This window comes from Rutidosis leptorrhynchoides, unplaced genomic scaffold (genome assembly GCF_046630445.1).
Source record: "Rutidosis leptorrhynchoides isolate AG116_Rl617_1_P2 unplaced genomic scaffold, CSIRO_AGI_Rlap_v1 contig297, whole genome shotgun sequence".
Lineage (NCBI taxonomy): Eukaryota > Viridiplantae > Streptophyta > Magnoliopsida > Asterales > Asteraceae > Rutidosis > Rutidosis leptorrhynchoides.
In genome coordinates, this window is record NW_027266539.1 from 43,376 (window position 1) to 66,718 (window position 23,343).

Sequence of the window (23,343 nt, forward strand, 5' to 3'; positions counted from 1 at the left end):
ATGAGAGGATCCTCTCTCGAGAGCGTGACTATCAAATCCACATATTCTTTCTCTAAATATTTATTTCTTTTTTATAATTGGAGATTCGATTCAATCGTCGATCTTGGTTTCATATTTTTGTCTCTCTCTCAAGTGCACTATTCCATATTTTTCTAGGTACGACTTTGTCCTAGAATTTTAATACACATATATATAATCTACTGAGTTATATGATTTATTTTTTAAAAAGAATTCTTTTAAGGTGTTTTGCTTGAATTTGGATCTTGTATTTTTTATGCTCAGTAGTTTTTGTTAAGGGGTTTTCATGGAGAACACGTTTGTCCATTATTTAGGCTCTTTGTTTTTTTTTCCATTTGTCAAGATCTACTGTGCAAGTCCATGAATGTGATGGCGGAGCCATAGGGTCAACTTTTCGCGAAAATCATTATTGGTCAATCCTGGTCAACAGAAATCAGAACTGGTCAATGATGGGCTGCACACAAGGACACGCGCCAGTCAGCTTCTAAGTCCAAGGACCAAATAACAAATTTGCCCAAAGTTTTGTCTGTTTTTAGATTTCGTATATTTATCCTATATTTATTGTTTGTGTTATAACAATCCTTAAACTTTCATTTGTGTATTACGAGGGATTGTCCTCGTTATCTATATATAAGTTTGGAATGACATTTTATTACCGAGACTTTGATAATGATAATTTGACAATTAAATTAGTTTTGTGTTTGGAGTGGAAACCCTAGGGCTTTGTGCCAACTATCTTCTTCCTTTCCAAAATCTATACCTCCATTAATATTTTTTCTACCCACCTCTAATTTCTTCCTATTCTAATCTAATTTATTATCTTAATGTTTAATTAATAACAATCTATATCTATATATCTTTTAAAGTATAGAGCTATACACATAAGTTAACCACAGCCAGCCATGCGACAAAAATTGAAAAAAGAAAACAATGCCTCAAAAGTTGACGTGTGGCAAAATAACCATGCTAATTGAATGACATGCGTCACATTTTTTTCTACCTTGCTGTAACTCACATCTCTCTCTCAAATAAAAATAAAAAACCTCTTAACGTCGCCGCAAGCCATGGAGATCTGTGTCGAGAGAAATCAGACTCTATGAGAGTGGGTGAATTCTTGAATTTTGAATCCTTTTTCGTAGCAGCGATTTCTGACAAACAATCTAAATCCTGAAACATATATGTAGTTGAAGACGGGACGTCATCAACGACGCCATGGAGAGTGGACTTCGACGGTGTCGTGGAGTACAGGACTTCGACAACATTGAAGACGGGACGGCATTGCCTGAGTGCTTTTTGAGGTCGTTGAAATCGGATATCTGTAGTTGTTCCACTGCGTGAATAATGGTAAAATTGTTGTTAATAATGGGTTGATGAATTGAAGGAGGTTTCGATTGCAAGGTTAGACACCAGTGTCGCGGTAAAAAAACTGATGAAACACTTTTGAATTAGCCTTTTTTTTTTTCTTTTTTGCCATTAAGCGTGTTAGAAATTATTGTTTTTTGCTGGTTACTTAGTTTGGTTTCATATGGTTTCGACTCTCGAAACTTATTGTCGCAATATGCATCAGTGTTCATTTCATTTTTCTACCCGGAATTAACTAATTTCTCATGTGCTCATATGGGAGAAGAAGGCTTCAAATAGGGTTGACAATTTTGATCTGATCCGTGGATATCGTCTGCAGATCGGATCGGATATGAAAAATTATTATCCGAAAAATCTGATCTGATCCGATATATTATTATATTAATATAAATATAAATATAATAGCATTAATATTATTATTTTATCAATAAATACTGAACAAAATAGACATAATTCATTAAATAAAATTTATTTTTTAGTGAATTTAATTAAAAGTAAAGTAAAAAATAATTAAAAAGTCTTAAAAAAATATTTGTGTATATTTGATATTTTATAATGATTAAATTTATTCTTTTTGAAATTCAGATCGGATTTTTATTTTATTTTTGTGCGGATCGAATTCGGATACTAGTTGTGAATATCCACGAATCGGATAGGATAATAGCGTCCGGATTTTTTTTTGGATCGGATCGAAAAAATTAAGAGAATATCCGATCCGCTCCACTCTATTGCCAACCCTAACTTCAAGAGAAGAAAAAATGAAACAGAAAGAGAAGTACATGTGGGCTACTGTAGATGGTAAAAAAGAGAAGTTAAACTCTTTCCATGATGTATGATTTTCGCATGATCTTTTCGACAACTATTCTCTTCTCTATTTGATTTATCTATCGTTCTAGTTATTTTTTTTCTCGATATTTTCATCTTTCTTTATGTTTAAAACATCTTATTATGTTGAACCACTGCTTAATGATCATGTTGCCTTTTGAATTTGTGCTGGCTCTTCGTCATTTGGTTGGTTCTTTTCACCATAAACTTTAATGTTGTAGTAACTGATTTCAAGAATTATATTAGGTTGGGAATTTCAGAGTTGAACCACCTAGGTTGTTCCATGGTCGGGGCGAGCATTCAAAGTTTTTTAATGACATCTTCCCTCCATCACTTGAGAGTTTCGAGCTGTCTAAAAAAATATATGCTGAAAAATCTTCTTTTCCCCTCTGTTTTTATCTTGATTAGATGGGTAAGCTAAAAAAATGCATTTATCCAAGTGACAGAACCATAAACATTGAGAAAAAGACACCAATTCTTGAATATCCTATACCTGATGAAAGGTTTTATCTGTCATTATCCTTTCACGTGGACAGATAGAAAGAAGTAAAACATGACGATACTGTTACATGATTAGCATTCTGGAATGGTCCAATCAATCCAAAATAGTTTAAATATGTATTCTTGACAGCTTTTTAAAAGAATAAAATGATAAAGAAAAATATGAGAAGGCTAGAATGCTAAAGGTGATCACCTTCATATTTTTTATAATCATAAATGAATAACACTTTATCTTGCATATATTTATTTTGGCTTTCAGAACCACATAAAAAGCATAAGGGCATCATACAAAAAGATTTTCATTTTCTGTTTTTTAATATATTAATCTTTCAAATTTGATAGATATATAGACATTACTATAACCATCCTTTTAATCATATACATCAATCAGTCTCCTTGTAATATAGAAGATGGCAAGATGTTTATAGTTCATTATATTTATGGATGTGACTATAATTTGAAGATATATATCACCATTGTTGACAATACACATCATTTCACTTTATCGTAAATAAATAAAAAAGCACGTCTTGAATTGCTCTTAATTTTCAAGATAAATTAACTCATGAAAAGATTGGAGAATGGAAGTTTGATAAACGATCATATAATCAGGTAGCATGTTCAGAATTACTCTTAATTTTTCTCTCTGTGCATTGATTTCATAGATTATTACAAGGTTTGCTAATTTGAACTATTAAATTTAGCAACATCAAACATTGTTCTAATACTATTAGTAGGGGTATCCCATGTCCGATTCGGTTCGAGTTTAGACATTCAATAAAATCGAACCGATTACATTCGGTTTTATCCGTTTGATTTTAATCGGTCTGAAATTTATAAAATAACCGAACCAAACCGACTATATTCGGTTCGGTTCGGTCTTTTTGCACATTTCAAAATTATTGAGAATTGAATTTAAATTTTTACAAAATAAAAATAAAAATAAAAAATCTAATGACTAATATCTATATAGAAGGGAACGATTTTGATGATAAAAAGGACTAGGAAAAAAAACTTTTTCACTCTCATCTTTCACAGCTTCATCTACCACTCGGCAACCAAATCACAACACATTCTTTTTGAATATACCAAATCACAACCCATAATAGATGAAGGCAAATTGAGGAAATCTTTCATTACTTACAAAGCACAACAAAAATTAGAGATTAATGAAGCAAATCGACAATTGACAAAAGCTACAAAGGCTACGAGTCATGGTCGTCACGCATCGAAGCCTCCAATGAAGATCCTTTCCCTAAGCTTCTTGCGTCTTCCGTCAAGGCTCGCAAATAAATAAGATATCACTGTCAAGGTCTTTGTTTATCTGGATTGATCGACTGGGTTTGGTTGGTGTTTGTGTGGTGTGGACCGGGCTGACTGAGTGGAGTAGAAGAGTATATAACCTCCTTTATATTCATCTTTTCGTGACTAATACATATACAACCTCCTTATATTGGGATATTCATACAATCTTAGATTAAAAAAAAGCAGCATTCAAACCAATCAAAAACTAAAATCTATTAATCAATTTTGATGTCACCACTAACCGTGCTGTCAGAGATAACAATGTTAAATTTTTTGGACATGACTCTTGATTTCAACCACTTCACAATTAATTTCAAATGCCAACTAACAATAACTCGATGGCTAATCCCAACTTTACATCCCAAATTATATTACATGAATGATATATAAGTAGAAAGATAAAAAAGTTGACATTCATAAAAATTTGGGTTTTTTCTCCATTATATAACACCAAATTATTAAATCCCAACTATAATGAGTTTTGAAAAAATTGATTGTGATTAGTGAGAATTAATGAGAAAAAAAAGGCGGGATGTCTTGAAAAGAGAGTTAAAAAAAAATTGAAATTTCACAAACCTTATTATCAATCCAATTTTTTTTTTCCACTATAAATTGAGATTTAAGTTTGAACCCAAAAATACTTAAACTCAAAGATGATCTAAGACTAATTTCACGATTATTTTACTAACTTACTTCTATTGTCTATTTTTCTTTTCCAATGTTAATAAATCAGGATTTATTGGCCCATTATAGATTTACAAGGTTATTAATTAGTTCCTAATATGGAAATAGACATGAAATATGCAAGTGACCATGCTAAACAAATTCGTAGTATATGTTCCCTTTCAATCAGGATTTGTACAAATGCATTTTTCTAAAATCTAATTTAATGTCGTTGAAACATAACCTTCCTTTCACGACCACCTCAACGATCCAACCTACATTCAAGAGAGAGCCATACTCCCACCAACATCGGATGTGGTAGGAGAGATAAATGATTATATGATGGGGAAGAATTTAGTGATAAAAAATTTATTACAGTTCAAATTTAATGTGTAAGTTGGATACGGTCACATATATTTATATATATGATGTATATTAATATTTTCTTAAAATATATATATATATATATTTAATTAATTTCGTACTATATTATCAACACAAATAAATATTATTGAATTTGAATATCCGACATCAAATATTTGATGAACGATTTTGAAAATGAAAAAACAAGGATTTTTTCTCTTTAAACACTACAAAAAAGTTTCCAATTTAATATTTTTATTCTTTATCATCATAATTATTAATAATTATTGCTATATATTATTATTTATATATTTAAATAGATGATATTTTTACACCTTTACATATATTAATATTATTAACTTTAATATAAAAATTATTTTTATTTTATAATTTATATTTTTTATTAAAATATTAATTGTATATATAAAATTAATGAAAAATAAAAAATAAAAAATTATATTGATATTTTCAAACGTCATCCATTTTAAAAATAAAAAAATTTTAAAAATATAACCTATTTACATACGGAATACTCATTAATTATATACCAAATATATATTTTCCAAATATTAATTGCAATCCTTCCATCTCGCACGGATCCCAGATTCTAAGTTAAACTTAACAACAAAACCCTATTATCTCATTCTTCTTTCACGTATCACACCCCCTTCCATCGTCTATCTCTCTCTCGGCCCTTCACCATCGCTCAGCTCCAATCGCCGGTCACCACCCTCTTTGTCGCCGCTTCTCTTCTCTTCACCCTAGCGTCCGCGACCCCTTTTGACCGAAACCCCTCTCTCACAGTTGAACGAAACACTAAAATTGCATTTTTGTCCACGACGGCGATTAGCCGTCTTCCGTCTGCGATCCGTCGCCGTTCCACACGCCATCAGAATGCTTCTGCAAAAGTAGGTGTTTGAATGTAACTATGGATTCTTAATTTTGATCTAGTGTTGATGAAATTTATGTTTAGTCATTTTAGATTATCCTCTGTTAGCTGGGATTAACAAAAGGGTGTGAGTAATAGTATGATGCTCTCATAGTCAATTGGGTCCAAAATAATCTAAAAAATACATTTGAAGCAGTAAGAATGAATTTTCCTTGATATGATTTATTGATAATCAAACATTTTATTTTGATTTCTGTTTTGGAGAAAAATTACTGCTTATAAATTCTGTTGTTGCAGCCAAAGGGTCCATACCATACCTACTGTATTTCATCTTTTTGTACTTGAGCATCATCGACTGGTTATTTTTGGCCTTTTGAGATTCTTTCATTGTAAACTCTCTGCTTTGCTTTTAAGGTGGCCGTTCTCTCTGTACTATTGAAAAAGATTTCCTTTTTATGGAAAAAAAATTGGGATATGCTTTTTCTCACATCTCATCGGAAAAAACATTTTGTACTAATTATTACTACTGTAATGACCCATTTCTTTTGAAGAAAAAGAAGCCTTATGGAGAGGAGTTGTCATGATTTTCTGTTACAGAACTTGTCTCATTTGCTCTAAAGGAAAATTCATTCCACAGCTTCTCATGTTCTTGTCTGCTGGTTTTTCTGTAACCATGTGCATATTACTAAGTTATGATTAATATGACCTTCTTTGAATGATATCTGTACATATAGTAATTTTAACAAAGACAAAGAGATATATTTACATTCCTTAATCTCATTGTTTGTTGGTTTTCTTGATGCAGAATTGGAATCTGATTTGGTAGTCTCGAGAAAACAAATGGAGGGTGACACATTTTCAGGACTTGGCAATGGCAATACACAAGTAGATAGCAAGATTGTGCACTCATTTCAAAAGAGTTTCGTTCAGGTCCAGAACATTTTAGATCAGAATAGACTACTAATCAACGAAATAAACCAGAACCATGAATCTAAGATCCCCGAGAAACTCAGCAGGAACGTGGCTCTTATTAGAGAGCTTAACAACAACATTAGGAGAGTCGTCGACCTCTATGCAGATCTTTCGAGTAACTTCTCCAAATCCGTGGATGCTTCTTCCGAGGGCGATTCTATTGTTGCTCTGAAATCATCAGATGGCAAAGCCGGGCATAAAGAAATAGACCTGCGTAGCTTAGCTTAGCTTTGGAGAAATTAATAGAAAGGTTTTTTTTTTTCTTCATATAATTATTCTTTTACACAAAGAATGATTTTCCATAACTTGTGTGATGGAAGGCAGCCAATTAGAAGAGCATAACTAGAAAATTCTGTGTAGTTTCTCTCCAGCAGCTACTCGCTAATCCTCACATTTACTTATTGGAGATTGCATTTCCGTTGTAACTATCTGTAACTGTGGATCTAACGATATTACAAAATTATTGTCATTTTCATTTGTACTGAATGGATCTTGCATTCACACTGTTTTCGAGCATCACTTAGAGATCATAAGGTAAAGTGTGCTTAATTACTGCGTGTTTTAATTTTGATCTCATGACCGCAAAGAAAGTAATGCATTGAAATCTGAACTTTGTCAGACAGAAAGGTGCAACCATTGTAAATGATCTTGAATTCTGGTAAAAATGGGGAGATGACAGCAATGCTTGCCGGTTTTAAGATTGCTGTTAAGGAGTATCTGGAAAAGCTTGTCACGTCTCCGGTTAGGTCACTTGCTGACGTCATTGCCTTCATTGAAAGTAACCCTGATCTGGTAAGTATATGATACGACCATCATCTAGTAATCCCATTTCTTTGTAAAGGAAATAAATGATCTCACTATTTGTTAATACAGGAAAAGACTAAAGAGTATGGGCAATATACTTTTATAGCATCTGAGAAGACTAATGGTTTCGGAGAAAAAGAGAAGAAAGCGATTGAGTTGATGGAAAAGCTGACACGAGATGGATTCGAGAAATTGATGACAGAAAATGAATTGGATGCAATAGTAATGCCAGGTACTCGTGGAATCGGTGTCCTGGCTTTTGGAATTATGTTTGGTGGATTAAGAGGTTTCGAGCCAAAGTAAATCGAGATTGCTTATGCTTTCGAGCAAGCCACCATGATAAGAAGGCCTCCTTCTAACTAGTTTCAATGCATGAATGATTTCAATGCCTCCCTCTAACCTGTTTCAATTCAGGGTGATGATCTAGATTAACTCTTTATGTTTATTTATCATCTGACATATGGACTTCCAAGTTCCAACCGGCTTCAAGTGTTATAGAAGTAGTTAGTTATACTTGGTAGCTTGTAAGAAATGAACCGTTAAATAGGCGTTCGCCCTTGTGTTTATCATGATGACAGATGATTGATATTTGGTCCGTTTGGCTAAAAACCGTTAAATATTGTGTGCATTGCACGTCTTTTGATTTTGTTATGCCACTTGTCAATCCAACATGGCACTATTTTGGTGCTATCCCACCCCCCTGCTATCCCGTAACTAAACACCCCCTTTTCCAAATTATCTCTGATAGTAATAGTTCAGATTCAGAACCCTCTTAATCAACTTAAGACCGCGAATAAGAGAAATTGCATCACCAGCTGGAAGTCAGATGTGGTCAAATCAGCAGCCGGAAGTCAGATGTGGTTGAATAAGAGGAAGAGAGCTATTATCGTTTGTCTACTTGAGGCTCCTCCTTTATTTTGTTTGTTTTGCTTTTGTTTCTTCGTAGTTTTGTGGATATCGTCTTGCCTTGGATGCTGTTTCAGGCCGCGACTTTCCCATATATTGTGACTTCCGTTGTAATTTACCCCGATAGTTGTATTGTGAATGATGTTTTCCGATAATTTCAATGATTTTTAAATAATACGTATGATGGTTGTATTGTAATCCGAAAATCGATACAATATGATTAGGCCATTTTATTAGTAATAAAATTGTTCCCTAAACGTGTTTTCAAAGTAATATTCCCTATTAAAGCTTGACTCGAACAAATTCTATTTTAGTTTCAGTCAGAACCTACCCAACTCTATATCTGTAATTTATTGACTTTTTCCGATTATGAACTGTACTAGAATTTGTGACCGTATAATAAATTTAAATGTAATTTTTTGATTAATTACTTTAAAAAATTATTTGGAAAATAAAAGGTTTGAGAAAGTTGCATAGCGTCAAATATGCTGGATTTTCTTACAAAATTTGCATAAAAGCTATAAAAGAAGGGATGAAATTAAAATAAGAACAAAAATTTAGCGGCTCCCGTCTCCCAAATAATCGTTAAATCATCTCGAGTTTGTAGGCTTGTTTAAACTATCCGATATTAAAGGCTTGTTTAAATTATTCAGAGTTGTAAGATTGTTTGAATTATTCCGAGTTGAAGGAATGTTTATATCATCTTGAGTTGTAGGCTTGTTCATAAAGTTTCAAGTTGTAGGTTTGTTTAAACTATCCCGAGTTATAGGCTTGTTTAAACTATCCTATTTTGAAGGCTTGTTGAACTCTTCCGAGTTGTAGGTTTGTTAAAAGTATTCCGAGTCGTAGGCTTGTTGAAAGTATTCCGAGTTGTCGGCTTGTTTATATCATCTCGAGTTTTATGCTTGTTTATAAAGTTTCTAGTCGGAGGCTTTGTTAAACTATCCCGAGCTATACGTTTGAATAAACTACCCTATTTTGAAGGCTTGTTTAAACTATTCCGAGTTGTAGGCTTGTTTGATCTATTTCGATTTTAGGCTTATTTATATCATCTCGAGATGTAAACTTGTTTATAAATTTTCGAGTTGCACACTTGTTTAAATTATCCCGAGTTATAGGCTTGTTTAAACTATCCTATCTTAAAGGCTCGTTTAACTAGACTTAGTTGTACCTTGTTTAAACTATTCCGAGTTGTAAGCTTTGTATATCATCCCTAGCTATAGGCTTGTTTGTACAGTTTCGAGCTGTAGGCTTGTTTAACTATCCCGAGCTACTGGCTTGTTTAAAATATCCCGAGATACAGGCTTGTTTAATCTTACCTATTTTGAAGGCTTGTTTGACTATTCCGAATCGTAGGTTTGTTAAAACTATTCAGAGTTCTAGGCTTGTTCATATCGTCTCGATTCGTAGGCTTGATAATAAAGTTTCTAGCTGTAGGTTTGTTAAACTATCCCGAGCTCTAAGCTTGTTTAAAGTATCCTATTTTGAAGGCTTGTTTAAACTATTCCGCGTTGTAGGCTTGTTTGATCTATTCCGATTTTGTAGGTTTGTTTATATCATCTCTAGTTGTAGGTTCTTTATAAAATTTCGAGTTGTACGCTTGTTTACACTATCTCGAACTATATGCTTGTTTAAACTATCCTATTTTTAAGGCTTGTTTAAATTGTTCCGAGTTGTAGGCTTGTTTAAACTCTCCCGGTTATAGGCTTGTTTAAATAATCACAAGTTGAAGGCTTGTACAAACTATATTGAGTTGTAAGCTTGTTAAAAGTATTCCAAGTTGTAGGCTAGTTTATATCATCTCGAGTTGTAGGCTTGTTGATAAAGTTCAGAGTTGTAGGCTTGTTTAAACTATCATGAGCTATAGGTTTGTTATAAGTATCCGTGTTGTAGGCTTTATAAACAATACCTAGTTATAGGTTGTTTATACTATTCCTAGTTGTAGGCTTGTTTAGACTACTCATGTTAAAGGCTTGTTTATAAAGTTCCGAATGTAGGCTTTAAACTATCCCTAATTATAGGCTTGTTTAAACTATCCCGTATTGTAGGCTTATTCCGAGTTGTAGGTTGTTTATACTATTCCGGATATCAACTTTATTTTGATATAGTTTTTTGATTTATATGTTTGATAGTAAATTATATGGATAAGATGTTATGATTAGAAAAGTTTGAGAGAGTTGCATAGTGTTCAATTAATTTTATTTTCTTATTAAATTCAAATGTGAGTCGTAAAAAAATATATGAAGTTAAATTTAAAAAAAAAAAAAGTAAAATTTTAGTTGGGCCTGTAGATAAAATAATTATTAAACATATTGTTGTTAAAAGAAATGGATAAAAACTTTTTGGTTTCTAATGTCGATCACGTAAATGTTTTAGATTAATTAATTACCGATACATATTATCAGAGTTAATGAAATATCAAAGAAGCGACATGTTTTTCTCATGATCATGGTACCTGGATTATCTAACTTCGTTGCACACCTGCTGCTTATATATTTTCACCGATCCATCTTTATCAAAAATCAAAATATTTAGACCAACCCAATTAGTTATTCTATATAGCAACATGTAATTGTCCATTACTAAAAGTTAGCCTCTTTTAAATTTTAATAGACTAATATTTAAAAATATTAAATGTGAAGATTGGTCAATATGATGGTAAGATTACAATAATATTATATAAGAGTAGTAGTAGGTTACATCAATAAAAAATAAAAAATAAAATAATGAAACCATAAGTAGAGGTAAGAAGATGTAACTACTAAAATGAAAATCAATGCTTTTATTTATAAAAAAGTGTGTGGTAAAATGGAAATCAATCACTTATGTGACGTAATAAAAATATGATATGAAAAACGAAAACATGTAATTTTTTCTCTACTAATATTTGGGTTATCAGCATGAGAACCAATTAACCAAATATTCTATACATATTCATCTATATTCGATTCATAAGAGACTATAATTTATAAATTTATATTCATTGAAGAATGATGAAAGGAAAAAAATAATTTTACTTTTTATTGTTTAATATGAAATTTGGTGATACAAAGTACAACAATTTTATAGGGCACGATTTTAATTGGTACAATCTCATATAGTCTTTTTTTTTCTTGTATTTTAAACTAATGTGCTAGATGGTTTGAATGGTCTTTTTCTTCTTATACTTAAACTAATGTGCTAGATGGTTTGAATGAATGCTATTTTTCTCCCAAATTTAAGATGACATATACAATGTTCTATTATTAAAAATTGAATTTCATAATTTAGGTTGACTTTCAAGATAAGAGTTTAAAATACATTTTTTTCACTATATTTTTTTTTTATTTTTATCTTTCCACTAACTTTACACCATATACAATTAATAATTTAATAAAAAAAAATTATAAAATAATAATAATATATATTGTGATTAATTATATTGATATGTGTGAAAAATTTCAAAATTACATGAATAATGATGAAGTACTGATTTAAGAATGATGAGATAGCAACAATAAGTTGTCGGCAAATATTATTTCCTAATCATATATTTTTTTCAAATTAATATAATGATTTATTTATTTACATAGGTTTAACGGTACATACACCGAAATCTACTCCAATTATAATTTCAGCTTTAGCTTTTTCTTATTGCATCAAAAAATTATTTGCTTTGCATTCACACTCTAATAATTAATGGGTGATTCGTACTAAATAAAAATTATTTACGTAATAGCTTAAATTGTCCATATACCAAATTTTATGCTAGTTGTAATGTAATTTTGGCTTTAATTATTTCCTTTTGCATAAAAATATTGATTTTTTGGAAATAAAAATCATTCACGTATACTAAACTAATAAGTGATTCTACAAACACTTTTTTAAGGGGACATGATTCCTAAAATCATTATAGATTGCATTCTCGTACAAAACTAATTTGAATTCCTAATCATTAAGAGACAATGCTTGTAAAAAATTGTTCATATTGAAAATTGTCTTTAACTTCCCAAAATCATAGAATTTATGAATATGTAATATCGTCAACATTCACACACAAAAAAAAGAAAACAATCATAAACTTTTATTTTCATTAAAAGATTATTAAAGATATGGGAAGTGCAAGTTGCCGGATCCGATTACAACTTTGATTTTTTCCGTTTGGAACATGATTGAGAAGGTCCATATATATTCGCCAAGATACTATATTGTGTGGACATGGTACTCTACTGGTCGATATACGATTGCATATGGATATGACAATATATAATATTTTTTATTCGTATTATATGATCAATATAATTAAAACATCATTTATTTTGATACAGAGATAGTTCCATATTGATATAAACTTTTTGATGTATACAAAAAATTAGATAGTTTTAAACTTTTTTTTTTGAATAAATTACAAAATTCAATGAAATTGAAGTTTTAGAATCTATATATTCAATTTCATGCTAATATTAATGATGATTTATTAATTTAAAGATTTTTCCTAATCTTAATCTTGATGACATCCATTAAAAATATAATGATAAATTTTTATAGTCAAAGTCAAAATATCTAATCTTAATTTGTAAATTGAATGATAATTATTTGAGAATATAAATATAAAGGAAAATTAGTTTCAAAAAAAGTAAAAGTAAAATTAATGCTAATTAAAAGATAATATTGACAGAATATATAATGTTTTTAGTGACTTATATAATATTATGGCCGGAATTGTAATAATCCACCCATGAAAATTTCACTGATTTTCATATATTTATGTCAATGATTAACATTTTAACAATATATAAATTAGAAAATAAACTGTAAAAGATGTAACATAAAATTATGATATCAGTGTCGTTACAAATTTACAATGGAAATAAATTATACATATAACATGGAAAGATAATATGATATTGAATCATCCTACTGCATTTAATTGCAAAAAAATAAGGATAAGAGCTAATGAAAAGTGATTATTTATAGTCGTAGTAAACTATGTAGCACGGAAACGTCATACTACCGAAAACGTCTAGGAAACGGGTTCGGGTACGATACGTGGTAGAAACGTCCCGTAACCATGCCAAGCGTATCGGAAACAGGCAACTCATGGGAAACGATTTTGACTTTGATGAAACGTTGAAGGAAACGTTTTCCATTGCTCAGAAACAAAGTTTTTACTATAAAATCAATTCAATTTCGGCCCAACCCATTAATTTCTGGTTCAATTCACACCAATTTGGGCCAAACCCACAAAAAATAAAAATAAAATCACTTCAATTACTGAGAAACGGGAGGAAAAACCTATGATCACAAGGTTTCAGTACTTGCAAATAAGATAATTTCAATTCGCAGATTGTTGGTTTATATCCTATTGTGATTGAATCGTCACTGCACTATGCGAGATTGTTTTTTTAATTCAATGGCTCTAAATTCTTGGTCATAAACTCATAATAAGTCAAGATCTGGGATATGGAGAGCCACCACAATTTGAAGATTCGTCGGTTCTAATTGAAGACCCGACCCCATACGAAAGATGGTGAGAATTATTTAGGTGAGGTTTTAAGGAACAGCGGAGAGGAAGTGCAGAAAAAAACTTTTAAATGAATTAGAACGGATGGTAGAGATGTAGGATTGAACCACTCCGTGTCAAATTGACTCAAGTATTTTAAGGATAAAAAATATTTTTTATCTTTTTAAAAAATAAAATAAAATAATATAATATTAATAACATACCCGTACCATACATTTTTAGACTCCGACGTTTCGTGTACCGTTTCCGTACCGGTACCGGTATTCATATCTGTTTCCATGCAACATAGATAGTAAATATCAAATTAACTGTAGATAATGTACATTATTATTTAGAAATATTATGTACCATCAAAGTCAACTCCAATTCAGGTATCGTCACTGAGTGAATTCAATTTTTTCTTAATTTATGGATGAATTCTTTTCTTTCTTTCTTTCTTTTTTTTTTTTCCGATGGCAATCAATTAATACATACTTAAATTTATTTTTTAAAAAGGAAAAAAAAGAAATATATACAATACTTTATTTTTATAAACAACAATCAATGGAGAATTTATAAACTGAAAAGTAAAAAATGTAGGAAGCTAGAAACGAAAGAATATATTCAATTTTTTTTTTTTAAAAAAAAAAGAGATTATCATTGTATAAATTTGATGGTTAAAAATGTTGAAAAGTAGTTGTGCATCTTTTTCTCTTGATTTCCTTCATTTCTAGAGGCTCATTGAATCAATATTACTCTAATAAAAGTAGAATACTATCCTGCAAAAAAAAGTAAGATATACAAATAAAATAAGTATAGTATGTCGTTAGTCTTTTCAATACATGAAAAAAAAAGAATAATAAACGTAAAAAATATTCATAAAATGAAAATCTAGTCTATTTTATACATAGAAGATTAAACACTATAATTAAAAGTAAATCTGTAAATATGTATCTTCATTGAATTTGGATTATTTATCTTGAATTAGCTGCAAAAAATTAAAACATACAAATCAATATAAACAAAAATTCAAAAGCAATTAAAAATAAACAGAAAGAAAAGGTAGAGAAAAAATAAAATGGAGCAAGTGAAGTGTGAGACTTTAAAAAAAGATACATATTTATATAGACAAAATAAATTGCATAATTAAAGGAATTAAATTCATATTTTAATTTATTGCTCTATAATTTCGGCCAAATTATTTGATTAAAATCATGATTTTAAATTCAAACTATTCATGATAATTAAGGAAATGAGATATTTTCAGATACAAACCATGATTATTACGACCCAAATCCATGTATTATAAAACAATCCGGTTTATAAGCCTGTTTTTTAGGTAATAGAGTGAATCAAGACCCAATTTTGATCAATCTGAAGCTAAAATCGTGGTTAGTTGCTGAGTTCCAAGGTAATAGGTTAGGATATAGATTTGGTAAGAGGTTTCGTGAATAGATTTTTAAGTATATTAGAAGATTATAATATTAATTAATGGATAGTAATACTTACATCTTATCGAATTTTTTTTTTTATCATTCTTTATGTGGGCAATTATGATGTAATCAAATATTTTTTATGATTAGTGAAATATTAATTTTATTACCATTTCGAAGTTTTCATACTTTAAACAATAAACATAGATAAAACATCATTAAAATATTATTTGAATTTGATCCAATAACTCGATAATTAATTAATGACATAAATCAAATACAATAATATCGTAATTGATTAAAATTGAGAATTAATATGTATTAAATAATGGATAGCAATACTTACATCTTACATCTCATCGAAACATTTTGTTTTATCATTCATTGTGTAGGCAATTATGATGTAATCAAAATAGTATTTATGATTAATGAAATATTTTATTTTATTGCCATTCCGATGTTTTCTTACTTTAAAAATAAACATAAAAAAATATCATTAAATATTATTTGAATTTGATCCATTAACTCGATAATTATAAATCAATGTCAATTCATTTTCAACTCATTTTAATTTCAAATTATGTTAAATCTAAATTAAATTGGACATTAAAGATGGAAACTCATATTTTTAATTTTATTTTAATTTCAAACACGGATATTATAACAACTAATCATCTAAGGAAATAGTAGTGAATTTTAAAATAACGATTAATTTTATAATGTTGATAATATTATCGGTGCATGATTTTACGAAGTCAAAGGAAATTTCGTTAACTTACCACCGTTGACTCATAAATTAATTCAATTGAACAATTATCGGTAGGAGATTGTCTTTGAATGTTACCATATTCAAATTGTTAAATTTTCTACCCTGATTACGAACAATATTACTTCAAAGAAAATCACTATTTCTTTAAATATTATTTGGACACAATTCTCTCTCTCTTGAATTAATTTGAGCATAATTCTCATTTATTATGCTTTTAAATTCTCCGATTCTATATTATTTATATCAAATATATAATTTATTATAGAGGTGGACTATCATAAAATTATTCTAATTATTATTTGTATTTATATTTATTCTTGATATATCAACACCTAATATAATTTATTTGATGAACAAATAAAGATAAAGAAATTCATATTTCAGATAAATAGTTTCATAAAAAATTTGTATTTTAATTTAATAAAATGATTATTTTTTATTAATATTTGACTTTAAAATATACCGGTGGTTAATATTTGACATGCGAGGCGTAGATCTAGAGAAGCTCCCGTTCGAAAATGTGAGGACATAGACATAGGTGTAGAGAGGAGAGGGAGACCTAGATTTACGTAGGAGATGGTGGTTATGAAGGATTTAAAAATTTTAAGTATTACAGAAGACTTAGTAGCTGAGAGAGGAAAGTGACGTCGTAGTATCCATGTAGACGATTTTTTATAGATAGTTTCGTAGAATCAGAAAAACTATATATAGGATAGGATATATCATTGGTCTAGAATAGAAGACTATTTATAAAAATAGGTAGTATGTCTCTATATTATATAGCATGATTTATTATATCTATTTTACTATCGTATGTTATACATGATGTTATATTTATATGATTTATGATATGTCATGTGACTCACATATTATCCTTGGACTTAAATGCGATGATTCATATAGCCGACTCTACCCGGTGAAATTGAGGCTAGTTGGTTTGGTTTGGTTTATGTTGTAAGAAAATAAAATATAAAAGTTTAATTATATATACATGATATATATAATTTAAATTTTATCCTCATTGTTTCATAAAAATATAATTTAATCATTAAATTTCAAATTATATTAAAATATAGTACTTTTATTTTGTATACACGTGATAGATTATTATATAAAGATCGTAATTAATGTTGTGACACATATCACTTATTGATATTAATATTTTAATTATAAATTTTTTGTCATATATCAACTTATGGTGTGTTCTGATTTCTGACTTCTTTTTTTATATATAAAAAGATGTTAATCCTATCGTATTGAAAAGAGCCTACAATTCTAATTCATGTTGGAATCTTTGTTAATGGTGCCATGTGAATAATACATAATCAAGGTTAAAATACAATTTATTAAAGTTGCTTTATAAGCATAACATTGGGAAAGTTGGAAGCAGAATATCCTAACCAGCTACTACATTAGATTATTTTTTTGTGTAGGCATGCAATTGGCCAAGTAATTTTAAGAAAGCGACTTTTTTTTTCGACATACCTAATATAATAATTTACACATCCAAAATCTGCTCCTAAAAAAATCGAACGTATGATTTATCGAAGGAAAAAACGCCTGGTGAGTCACGTTTTGGCTTGCAGAAAGCGACATTAAGAAATGGAGACTCTCCACCAATTATTTGGCCACCATAGTTAAAGACAAATGAAAGCTAGTCATTTATTTGTTGAAATTTTATCAACAAATCAATAATTGTATATCACAATGTTGCATATTCATTAATTAAAACCCACCAAATTCTTACTCTTATCATAATACACAACAAGAAAAGCTATAGAAGAAGATCATGGGAGCTCAGGTTTCCAAACAAGTAGATAGGCGTAAACAGATCAAAGCGCAGAAGAAAATTCTTATCGGTCTAGATGAAAGCTGCGGCTGCGATTTTCCGGGATGTGATTATCATCCGTCCGATAGAAAGAAATGGATGGAAGAGCTAAATCCTGAAAAGCTTCATGTTAACAAGATTGTATTTTCCTGGAACCCATGACTCGGCTACAAACAAAATTGGGATTCCCTTCGTTTCGCGCCCTTTCGCTCAATGCCAATCCCTGTCGATCTACAAACAGCTCATTGTAGGCACGAGGGTCCTCGATATTCGTATAGAGGAGACTCGTCATATCTGCCACGGACCCCTAAAAACGTATAGTGTGGATGTAGTCCTAAATGATGTCAAGAAATTCCTATCAGAAACACAGTCAGAGTTGATAATCCTAGAGATCAGGACAGAATTCGGGCACAAGGATCCACCCGATTTCGACAAGTACTTGGAAGAGAAACTCGGCGAATATCTGATCCATCAGGACGATCATGTCTTTGGAAAGACGATAGCGGAGTTATTGCCGAAGAGAGTTATTTGTGTTTGGAAGCCCAGAGAGTCTCCTGCTCCGAAACCAGGAAGTCCATTGTGGAGTGCTGGATATTTGAAGGATAATTGGGTGAACACCGATTTGCCATCGACAAAATTCGAGGATAATCTTAAGAATTTGAGCCACCAACCGCCATGTTCAAGTCGGAAATATTTTTACAGGGTGGAGAATACAGTGACCCCACAAGCTGATAATCCTGTTGTGTGTGTTAAGCCTGTGACTGACAGGATCCATGGATATGCTAGGCTGTTTATCACTCAATGCTTCGCCAAAGGGATTGCTGATCGGTTACAGATTTATTCGTCCGATTTCATTGATGGGGATTTTGTCGACGCTTGTGCTGGAGTTACACACGCCAGGATTGAAGGGAAGGCTTGATTGATTATCTATAATATTGTTTCAACGTTCGTCTGAATCAACGTTCGTCTGAATTATTTATATCTTGTTATTTGTGAATGTGATGTACGTACAGAAATTTGTTGTGTACAAGAGTTTTGTGTATATTGGTTATAAATATGAATAAATATGGCAGAGTTGCTCGAAAAAGCTTCGTGATGATGGAATTGAGCTTCTAAAAATGAATCGAATGTGTGTTCGTTTTGTGTTTGCTCTAAGAAAGCTGTGTTTTTTTCTTTCTTTCCATTTTTAGTAAAAATAACACACTTTAAAAGGTATTTTTGGAGCCAAGGCTCCAAAAATACACATTCGATTATTCCGTAAATGTTTTCCATTTGACCGAATCAATTATGTGACTGATCTCCCGAACTTTATCCAATTCTCTTATCCGCTTGAATCCAAACGAAGATAAATAATTTTATCCTAGTCACTATCCGGTCGGGTGTGCCAAATGAGGTACGTGTAGATTTTGTTTATTTTCTCGATGTAACGTGTAGATTGATACGTACTTAATGGATATACCTAATTGCAATGTTGAAAGGTGAGTAAAACCTAATTTATGCATTTATCAAGTTCCTAACAGCAAGACAGACAGTGATCTGAAAATCACATCTCTACACATAGTGGACAAGCAAGAATTGACGTTGGAAATTGATTAGGGTGGGTCAGAAGGCAACGTGGAACCAGATTTGCACTAAAAGAATTTTGAACAGAAATTACAGTCTTTGAACTGGGTGTGTCGTAAAACTGATCATCTATCTCTTCCCCTCTCCAAGAATACGAAAATCTCGATGTTACCACACCGAATGAGAGGCAAAATATATAACTTGCTCGAATTACAATGGGCAGTTATCTAGAAAATTTGTGCTTCAAAACTTCTTCTAGTCGCTGGATTACTGGGGTGAATACTCCTGCAAAGATAAAAGCCAGCTATTGCGTAATGATTGGGACCTCATACACACTTCAGAATTCTTCCATTGTAACTTGTCAATAGTAAACCCCTTGATTGGCTGAGTATCTAAACTTCTGTTCGATAACATCACGTAATTGGCAAACTCAAGACAGAGTTACAGGTGATGATTTAATTAAGGAACTTTCAAACTCAAGATTTATACTGGATGGATGATGAACACTTGAGTATGGGATCCATTAACTATGAGATAACTTGGTCATGAAAACAACTGACAGAAAGAATATATAAGCCTACGTGATTTGGTAGAGAAGATGACTTGTGTAATTACAGATAGAATCTGTTTAAGAGAGATTTGAAAGGTAAAGAGTAAAGACCTGGGAGAGGGTTGTGTTTATGTTGTAATGATCCCTTCATCAGTAGTGTGCCTGGGATTTGCTGAAAGGCCTACAAGAATAGATAATTCTATCATGATAAGCTCTAATAGTAGAACATTTGTTGTACTCATGCTCCACAAAAGTAATAAACATACCGATATGCTAAAAACATAAATCATTTGAAGGAGTAACTCAAACTTGAAATTGTTGGACGTCTTTTGACATGACTATGGTTTGCGACGCATCGAGACATTCAACCTCATCCTTCAGGATTGCATCAAATTGTCCACCGATGCCATGATCTATTAAAAAAATATCCTATTGGATGTAAGCATACATCATTATTAAGCATGTGATAGATCAGCAACAAGGAAAAACCAAACAGAAATTACTTACATCAACCGTGAAGGACGAGCATTCATTTACAAATATGCACCACTGGAGCAGGAAAAAAGATTCAACTGCTTGCAAAACATGAATCGCGCTGAATTGACGATGAATGACCTGTAAAGGAGACCATCACCATTAGAAGTGAGCATGAACAGGTATAGTAGACTATGTATAAAAGTATTAGAGAATTACAGATATTATACTTAAACGAAAAATGGAATTCAAACCTGAAGCATGAAGAGAGGGTTCTCTTCTCAATCACTGGAGGTGCCAACTTTTTCACGGAAGGAGACACAAAAGACCAAGCAAGGCCCCATCGACAGGTTTGTCCCTGTACAAATTCAGTTGTCTGAACTATGGTGACTCAACCTCCCAAAGCTTTGATGTCAAGAATTTAAGGTTTGATTTCCTCCCAACCATTGAAGTGTACCACCTAGATACAAAAAAGTAAAAAAGCTCTTTTTTTTAAGTGAATGAACTTTCACCAAAGTGCATAGTACAATGATAGAATTATAGATGATGACATTACCGAAAGGATTGTTTCAATATGACACTGTCTTCAATAATACGAGGTAATGAAACCCTTTTCTCCACCTGAGCAAACCATCTCTTCAGGGGTCCCACCACAAGCCAGTTTTCGGGTTCAATCCCGCTTCTTCCATAGACTCAAAAATGGAGGATTACACATGCTGAAGACAAACTTCTCTCCATCTCTGACCACATCAACGAGCATCTGGTCTCTATAGCGAACATTATTGGAATCAGTAGGGCTGACCAGATAGAGATGAAGAAGGCAAATGCTCTACCTCCTCTAGAGTACTCTTTTAAACCATTTTTCAACACATGGCCTTTCTAATTTCAATGAGTTCAGATATATGTGGATTACTCTTAACATTTTTTCTCAGCCCATTCTAGTGCAACATCAGTCATATCTGCGACGTTTGGAGTATTAAAACATAGTCCGAAACATAAACAATGGTCAGTTGATGTCACATGCTACCCTAAGGCAAATAGGAAACTTGAATTTCGACTCAGCTAAGGCAATAGGCATAATACTACATTTGCCTACCTGACCCAACAAAACTCCACCCTAGAAGAGAAGCTCCAAGAAGCGGGTAAATACAATTGCCCATGTCCCTATGTCAAAGCCTCGTACTTTATCCTCGTTGGTATTCATCTTCAGAATGACATCTGATGACAGAAGATCTTCAATCCAGTGTATATAATTTGATTGGTTGGGCACTGTCGGGCAGAGCTGACCGTCAGGAATCCACCTGTAATATGAAGGGGGAAGAAAACACATCAGAATAGATTGGCAACAACCTCTAAGCGTTCCTAACAGCATTTTAAAGTTCCAACACTAATTTGATATCTCCTTTTATTTCTAAGCTAGTGAAATTACTTCAAATAGATTACACTGTTGAGCTCCTAAAATATACCAACTTTGAAATGCAACCCACCAGAACTAAAAAAAAATGCACTCTCCCTCGGAGTATCTGAGATTCTGATTTACTGATCTAGACAAAAATTGTAAGAAAAAATATGAAAGTAAGGATGAAAGGAACGAATGCAATCGTTCATGACTAGCTCATTGCCTGCTAGTTGAGCTGCACAGTGATGTCTAAGCTTTGTTCTACGAATACGAGATTTTCAAACGTTGCTCGATTAGTAACCCAGGCTTATAAACCTAGAGAAGTTCTAGTTGAGCTTAAGTAGCTCATTAAATTCCATCTGAACTCGAAATTAACAAACTTTCAAAGTCAGAAATAAACAAGCTAAAAGGAAGGAGAAATACCAGTTGAGGCCACGACCATGAAGGAGTAGGACACGTGTAAGCTCCCGGGTAGCGTTGAAATCGGTCCAATCATTCTGGGTCGAACGTCACGAGAGTGGAAGACGAAAGGTTTGAAAAGAAGGGTACAACGAAGCTAATTGATTGAAATCTGGTGGCAGCTCTGCATATTTGTTCTTTGGGTGGAATTGTCGGTCTCTTCCTTTCTTATTATTACTTGGCATTTCGGCAGGGAAAAAAAATCGATTTTTGAAAGATTCAAGTAATAATATATGATGAATTCAATTTCCGATTAGCATGAACCCTAATTCAGGAGGTGGCGGGAAGAACTCCGCTTGTTAACTTATTTGGGGATGATAGCATTACGAGGCCTTAAACTTTTATTTTATTTTCATGTAGCTCCTCAAAGTTACAACCAAGTTTATTTGCCCTTTCTTCAGGTGGAAAACACATAGGAATGAAACCAATATTTAATATTTATTGGAATCGATTTGACTCTTGCTCTATTTAATTACAATCCATACCTGAAAGTGAATTTTTTTTAATCTATGCACTCTGCAGGATAAATCTAAAGCCTAAACTACAGAAAATTAAAAATTAAGAGTTCATTTAATGGTTTAATATTTCTTTCACTTAAAGGTTATAGTCTAAATTCGATTTAAGGACAGATTTTGTGTGGACAGTTTGTATTATAAATTTGTGAAAAAAAAATCTAAACTAGAAACAAAAGATTTGAAAACACTAGGTTAAAAAATACATTGAAATTAAATTTTCATTTATTTTTATATATATATAGTTAAGAGTCCAGAGATGGGAA

The 23,343-nt window shown here is 31.5% G+C and overlaps 2 protein-coding genes and 2 pseudogenes across 2 annotated transcripts; 3 read left to right on the top strand and 1 right to left on the bottom strand.

Annotated features, from left to right (window-relative positions):
• The first annotated feature begins 6,766 nt into the window (after positions 1–6,766).
• LOC139882655 (protein ELF4-LIKE 3-like) lies at positions 6,767–7,116 on the top strand. Its single transcript, XM_071866934.1, is given in 2 exon segments — positions 6,767–7,094; positions 7,097–7,116. Coding segments are annotated over 2 exon segments (348 nt in total).
• Positions 7,117–7,540: 424 nt separating this feature from the next.
• On the top strand, positions 7,541–8,005 carry LOC139882662 (probable amidase At4g34880). Its single transcript, XM_071866941.1, has 2 exons — positions 7,541–7,690; positions 7,772–8,005. The coding sequence occupies exons 1-2, from the start codon at positions 7,541–7,543 to the stop codon at positions 8,003–8,005; spliced, it is 384 nt and encodes a 127-aa protein (XP_071723042.1).
• A 10,076-nt stretch (positions 8,006–18,081) lies between these two features.
• Positions 18,082–19,039, top strand: LOC139882653 (uncharacterized; annotated as a pseudogene).
• Positions 19,040–20,536: 1,497 nt separating this feature from the next.
• LOC139882663 (uncharacterized) lies at positions 20,537–22,750 on the bottom strand (annotated as a pseudogene).
• Positions 22,751–23,343: the final 593 nt, after the last annotated feature.